The 7,500-nt window shown below is 42.5% G+C and overlaps 1 protein-coding gene across 1 annotated transcript in view; it reads left to right on the forward strand.

Annotated features, from left to right (window-relative positions):
- Positions 1–2,696: 2,696 nt before the first annotated feature.
- Positions 2,697–7,500, forward strand: part of LOC113812403 (serine proteinase stubble-like) — a 5,001-nt gene continuing 197 nt past the window's right edge. Inside the window, exons 1-6 of the mRNA XM_070131075.1 lie at positions 2,697–2,843; positions 3,970–4,217; positions 4,319–4,903; positions 5,180–5,640; positions 5,801–6,056; positions 7,344–7,500. The exon at positions 7,344–7,500 is cut by the window's right edge and continues 197 nt beyond it. Coding sequence (XP_069987176.1) covers positions 2,831–2,843; positions 3,970–4,217; positions 4,319–4,903; positions 5,180–5,640; positions 5,801–6,056; positions 7,344–7,500 — 1,720 coding nt within the window. The 5' untranslated portion in view covers positions 2,697–2,830. The remainder of the gene's footprint in view (positions 2,844–3,969; positions 4,218–4,318; positions 4,904–5,179; positions 5,641–5,800; positions 6,057–7,343) is intronic.

The raw sequence follows: 7,500 nt of genomic DNA on the forward strand, positions 1-7,500 counted from the left end.
AACCATTCGCAAAAAAAGAAAAGAAGAAAAAACAGGAGATAAAATAAGGTGAGGGCTGGAGGCTGACACCCAAAGGTCACCCAATGATAGCTAATGGCACGTGAATCTGACAGGCGAGAGAGGCACATGACAGAGCATGACAGCCCCGCAGAATTTCGTCTAGAATATAACATAAAAGGAGGATAATGATAGGAGGATAGGAGCTGCAGTGATGATAGGTTGTTAATAACGATAAAAATAGGTTGTGATATTAAGGTGATAGGATGCTGGTAGCGATAGGAGAATAGTTCTGATGATAAGATAGGTTGGTAATAATGATAGGAATACTAACTGGTAACAATAACAATGGATTAGATGAATACAGTTATAATAATTTTAGCAGTGATACAAAAGATAATGATAGTGATAATGACAATAATAATAATAAAAAAGGAGAATGATAATATCAATAATATTAACAATAATGATGGTAACAATGATAAAAATGATAACAACAGCGACAACAACAACAAAGCAACAACAACAATGATAATGATAATGATCATCATGATTGTAATAATAATAATAATAATGATAGTAATAAAAATAATGATAATGGTGGTAATAACAACGACAGCAATGGCGCCACTGATATTAATAGCAACAACAACAAAACAACAGTAATGATGAAAAATACCAGGCATGAAAGCAAGATCAATAAAGACAGTATAAAAGCAACAGCAGTAACATAAGCATCAATGATTATAAAAGCAACAATGATAGTAAATGAAAATAGAAATCGCACTTTTACTTTTACTGCTACTCCAGCAACTACTACGACTATGGACGATAATAATGCAAATAATAGACTACTGCTTCTACTACTACTACTACTACTAAAAAAAAAAAAAAAAAAAACATCGACCGACGACACAAATAAAAAACACGTGAATTACAGAACTAATAATCGTATTTTTTTTTTTCCAAATCGCTGATGTCACATTAACCTTCATTTTGAACCATGTACATCTTGGATCAGCTGATTTCATGGATCCTGAGCAGCTCTCTGAGTCATCGCCCTGGTGTACGTAATAGGTTATGGACACGCGCACAGACACTTACATATGTACACACGTGGGAATTTCAACGCCAATAAGAAGGTATCCGCAAGAGAGATACTTACAGCACATGTTAGTGTATGTATTTAGGATATATGCATTTATTTACATATGGTTATCTATTTTTCTAAGGAATTAGTCACACATTCAGTTCATTAATCTATACTTTATTCGTTGAGATATTCAGGTATTTATTTGGTATACAAATAGACAAAACCTCAATGTCACAAGCTGCTTGTTAGTCGCGAGAAAGCCATTGAGATTTTTTCAGCAACAATGGATGAATGGATGAACTCTCCTCCCCCCCCTCTTCCTACCCTAACCCTTCCCCTCCCTTTCCCGTCCGTTCTTCCCCTTCCTCCCCCTCCCCCTCCCCTAACGTCTTTCCTTCCCTCCCCCTCCCGTCCGTTGTTCCCCTTCCTCCCCTTCCCCCTCTCCTTACGTCTTTCCTTCCCTCCCCCTCCCCCTCCCGTCCGTTCTTCCCCTTCCTCCCCCTCCCCCTCCCCTTTCGTCTTTCCCTCCCTCCCCCTTTCTCTTCCCTCCCTCCTTCTCTCCTCCTAACCCTGACCTTGCAACTTGTCAGTCAATGTTGCACCTTTATCTCACGATGCAACCGGATGTTGGAGTTTCCTTCGCCTCTTTCGTCGAAGGTGAAGGAGAAGGCGGAGGAGTGAAAAGGAGTGGAAAGAAAGGAATGGTAACAACAAAATATAACACGGAAATTAAAAGAGTCTGATGAAACGAATTATCATAGAACTGGATTTCCTTTTAGTCTTTTCTTTTAATTATTATCCTTCTTCTTACATCATTTAGAAATAACAGTAGCAAATTATACTTATATTGCAGCATAAACAACCTTTTTTTTGTAGAAACGTCAACTTATGAGGATAAACAGAACAAACCAACCTACCTATTATAATAATTCAAGGATAAAGTAAAAATAAGTAGACAGGAGAGGGCTGCAGAAATGGATGAAGGAAGGAAGGCCCAGTCTGAGAGTATAATTTAGATGGAAGGGTCTGAGAGAGAGAGAGAGAGAGAGAGAGAGAGAGAGAGAGAGAGAGAGAGAGAGAGAGAGAGAGAGAGAGAGAGAGAGAGAGAGAGAGAGAGAGAGAGAGAGAGAGAGGCAGACAGATAAACAGACAGACAGGCAGAGAGGCAGCCAGACAGATAAGAAGACAGACAGAAAGAGAAACAGTAAATAACAAAATAGCATACAAATCAATCAGTTTTCCTGACAAGACCACATTTAAGCAGATACTAATTACATCAATATCATCGAAATTGCTTTTAATACAGAATAAAACACACAAATAAGTATTAAAAATACAGATAAACGTAAACAAACAGCAATAAAGAAATGAAATGGATTAGTCACGAGAGGAGGAGTAGGGCCGCCAAAGAACAAACATACAATTAAAGAAAAAAAATAAGTAGGGAATCCACAGAGGTAGAGGAAAGAGAGGGCGCTAATTGGGGAAGGGAGGAAAGGAAGAGGGGGAAGGAGGGAGGAAGGTAGAGGAGGAGGAGGAGGAGGGGGAGTGAAGGTCGACCCAAGAGAGGTAATATAAAAGGTGTACCGCTCGTATTGCTGCTCAGAGTCGACCGAACAGCGAGAGAGTGGGGTGTGGGCGTTACTTCAGTTTAGCTACAGTCAATTTTTTCTTGTTATTGTTGTTATTTGTTTTTTATTAGTTTATCCATTGGTTTATTGGTGTCAAGAGGCTGTCGACATGAAGTTTGCAAGTAAGTGCATTTTCATTACTTTTTTTCTTCTTCTTGCTATCCCTATTTAGCAGTGATTGCTAAAGTAAAACACACGTTCATTTCGAACTTTCATTACTCTCACATATGACGAAAATCGCCATACGAAACGAATATCCAAAAGGTAATACAATCACATCCAAGCCAACTCAATTAAGAATCAGGTTTAATCACACTCTCCTTTACGCCGTGCATGGGATTCAGTGCACTTTCTTCCCCTCTGACGTAACGACGTTGTTGTCATCCTGCAGTACACCTTTTTGTACGAAGAAGTTCACAAACGTAACATGTGGTGAAGGTGAAGGGGGCGACGTGTGGAGACGGCGAGACTGAACTGAGCGCTTGCTGTGTACTGGCCTGTGTACCTCTGGATTAAGCTTAGGCCTTTTTCAATTTGTTTGTTTCTCTGTTTTTCGCTTCTGTTATTTTTTTTTTTTCTCGCGTAATTTTTTTTACTATATTATTTTCTGTTTATTTTAGTATCTTCTTTCTCTTTTCTTCACATTTTCTTAAGTATTATTTTTTTTCCTTTTCGTTATCTCCCCCATTCTTTTTGCAGTGTTTACTCGACTTTGTCTTTATGCACAATTACAACTATAGCGGGTAGTACCTATTTAAACATACAACTGCATCCTTTTTCACAGAAGCACATTCGTAAAGTTTTCTTTCTCCATCTGTGATATAACCATACATGTTGTGTCCTTGTCTTCCTCTCAAAATTCTGTCCACGTAATGTGACTGCAACGACATCTATCCAAGACTCAGATTCCATCAACTCCATAAAATGTAAAGCTATATAGAAAGAATAAAATGAGCAAAGCGAGGAGGTGGAATGAGCTAACTCGACTGTGACACGGATGAATCTTCACTTACGTCGACTGACAGCAAGCGGCGTTTCGATGCCGTCTGAACTTCCTCGACAAACAGGCACTTGACTTGACCTTAAGCTCCATTGGTAAGATGTATCGAAAAAAAATACTCCTGTAAGTTCATGTTGTTGGTGTATATATTTCCTAAGACTTTTCTGGTTTCTGCTTTTGAAAAGAAATGGAGACAATGGGTAAGACGCAATTCTAACACACTTTCCATCTTCTAACAATGAAAATAGCGTGTTTGGTGCTGCTGGCGATCACGGCAGCACACGGCCAGAACTGGTCATGGGGTTCCGATGAGCCGGATCCTGCCCCAGCCGCCCCTGCCGCCCCCGCTGCCCCTGCCGATGAGACTCCAAGGACGCCGAGGGTGACTGGACCTCTTCAGGGGACTTCGGAGGGCAGTTCGAAGGCCCTGGATGCCGAGGATGAAGAACTTCACCCGAGGTTCTTCAACCTGTGTGCCATCGGGATTGGGATCAATGTAAGTGGTTTATGCTATACTTTAGAGTGACAGTTTGCTTTCATGTTATTCATGTTATATTTCTTATTTCTTACATATTTTATTTTCTACATTTTTGACAGTGTCCACCCAAACCGCCGAAAGTTCCACATGGAGGCCAGTACCAGAGGCCTTTCCAATCCTCATTCACGCCCTCACACGGCAGCCACCAGCCCAACCACTACCGCCCACCACCCTCAAAGCCTCACTACACCCCTCCACCCCCGACCCCTGCCCACTATTACACCCCAACCCCCACGCCCCATTACACCTCGACCCCCGTGGTACAGCACATTCACACCCACACCCACATCCACCACAACACGGGCGGTAGCGTGGGCGTAGGCATTGGTGCCGCGCCCCAACCGCCCTACCAAAGACCTACCCAGCGCCCTTGGTACGCAGAAGAGTGCCAGTGCGTCCACCCCTCCTTCTGCGCCGCCCTCGACGTCATTCCGAGGAGCAACGACCCTCATCACGTGGATCCTTCGTCCCTCATCGACCCTCGCTCGCGCCTGCCCTCCTCGGGGATCCTCTCCAACAGCACTGATGCCGAGGGCGAGGAGGAGGACAGGATCGTCTACCCGACCGCCGGGGAGGAGGGAAAGGAGTCGCGGACCAAGAGAGAGCTTCTGGAAGGTTCTGTCAATGGCACAAGCATCCAGGAGGTGAGATGAGAAGAACGATTTTTTTTTCTTTTTTTTTAGATTCGGTCATCTGCATGTTTTATTTGATTTTTCTCTGTTAAGGGATGATAAATAACACAATATGAAATTCAGACAAATATATTATAATTTCCTCTAATCAAATTAAGAGTAGGATACCGTTCATATAAATTGCATTTAAATTATCATCTGTATATCATATATATCTCAGCATTTTAGTTAAATCTTAAAAACTGAAAGGGACATAAACTCAGCTTCCTCTCCCCTTTTCCGCAAAAGCGCCGAAGTTACCAGCCCGGCCTGAGCGGCTGCGGCCACGGCCTCGTGTGCTGCCGCAACCCCGTGTTCGAGCCGGCCGTCGAGTGCGGGCGCCGCCACTCCGCCGGGCTCCTCGGACGCATCAAGACCCCGATCCTGGAGAACGGCGACACGGAGTTCGGCGAGTACCCGTGGCAGGCGGCCATCCTGAGGGACGAGAACGGCCACAGCGTGTACGTGTGCGGCGCGACGCTCATCGGCGCTCGCCACGTGCTCACCGCCGCCCACTGCGTCAACAACCTGGGCGCCCGCGAGGTGAGAGTCCGCCTGGGCGAGTGGGACGTGCGCGCCAAGACCGAGTTCTTCAGCCACATCGAGGTCAGGGCCGCCAGCGCCCTCGTCCACCCGCAGTACTACGCCGGCAGCCTCATCAACGACATCGCAATCATCACGCTGGAACGCAGCGTTGACTTCTCGGCCAAGTGAGTCAGGGGACGACCTGTGTCTGGACCAGATTCAGCAACTGTGTTTCTGTAAATCGGAATTCCATTATCTCATTTCCCCAGACTCTGCTCAGCGAAGGAAATGACCCACAGAATCTAATACATTTCCTCATTCCACCATTCCTCCCTCCGCCCGCAGCCCCCACATCTCGCCCGTGTGTCTCCCGGACGCTTACAACAGCTACGTGGGCCAGAGGTGCCACTCCACCGGCTGGGGCAAGGACGCCTTCGGGAACGGAGGGAAGTACCAAACCATCCTGAAGGAGGTGGAGCTGCCCATCGTCTCCCACCGCCAGTGCGAGAGGGCCCTGCAGCGCACGCGTCTCGGCCCCAACTTCTCCCTGCACATCGGCAACCTCTGCGCAGGCGGAGAAGGAGGCAAAGACGCCTGCAAGGTGAGGCGATGCGATGCTTTATCAATTGCTGCTTACCTCCTCTTTCGCGTTCATCTGTCTTACTCTTTCGCTATTCTCTCGTCATAATCTAGATGAATAATTTCATCAAAGGCGCAGAATTCTTTATCTTCCTTTATTACTATTTTTTCTTCTGTTATTATGATATTTCACCACTTACCGAACGAAGCGCCAAATGTGCGATTTCTGTCGCGAATATCTGGGCGCTGTGACGTCATCCACTTAATACACACGAGAGAGAACATGCAATCAACAACAAATCACCAAAAAAATAAACAAATAAATAACAAATGACATCAACAAAAAACAAAACTCTCAAAGATAACCGCAATCACAGCAAAACAAAGACAACGCCAATGACACCATCAACACAATCACGGTCCTTATCACACAATCACTATTCACCACAACAAGACTACATATTAGGAACAATAGCTACGTGGACACAGGGAAAGTATAGTGACACGCATCACGATGTATAAACCTTAAAACCGAAGGTCATTGACGTGGTTTTGGCGAGAAACTAACAAACGTTTTGGTTTTGTTGTCATTCTATTGTTTACGTTCTTCTTATTCCTTTATTTATCTTTTTCTTGATTTCCTGATCGTTCAATGCCATTTCCAATACTTAGTTATTTTTGTTATGATTACTATTTTTCCCATTATGTTGTTATTATTATCATTATTATTGTTATCATGTTATTATTATTATTATTATTATTATTATTATTATTATTATTATTATTATTATTATTATTATTATTATTACTATTATCGATAACATCATCATTATCATCATCACTATTGTTGTTCTTTTTCTTCTCATGATTATTATTGTTATTATTATTACTATTATCGTTATCATCATTATTATCATTATCATTATCATCCTCATTATTATCATCACTATTACCATTGTTATTATTATTATCATTATTATTATTATTATTATTATTATTATTATCATCATCATCATCATCACCATCATCATTATCATTATTATAACTATGATCATCATCATTATCATTATTATAATCATTATCATTATTATTATTTGTTATCATTATTATTATCAATAATGATATCATTATTATTATCTATTATTATTATTATTATTATTATTATTATTATTATTATTATCCTAAGTTATTGTTATTTTTATTAATATTATTATTATCGTCAATATCATTATTATCATTATCATCATCATCATTATTATAACAAGCGTTTCAGTTTCCCCCTCAACCCCCCCCCCCCCTCTTCCCACAGGGCGACGGCGGAGGTCCCTTGGTGTGCAACGGACCCCACGGCGCCGTCCAGCTGGCAGGATTAGTGTCCTGGGGTGTAGGATGCGGCGAGCCCGGTGTCCCCGGAGTGTACGTCGATGTGTCCTATTATCTCGAGTGGATCCTAGAACACACGAGGC

The sequence above is a fragment of the Penaeus vannamei genome, chromosome 16, assembly GCF_042767895.1.
Source record: "Penaeus vannamei isolate JL-2024 chromosome 16, ASM4276789v1, whole genome shotgun sequence".
NCBI lineage: Eukaryota > Metazoa > Arthropoda > Malacostraca > Decapoda > Penaeidae > Penaeus > Penaeus vannamei.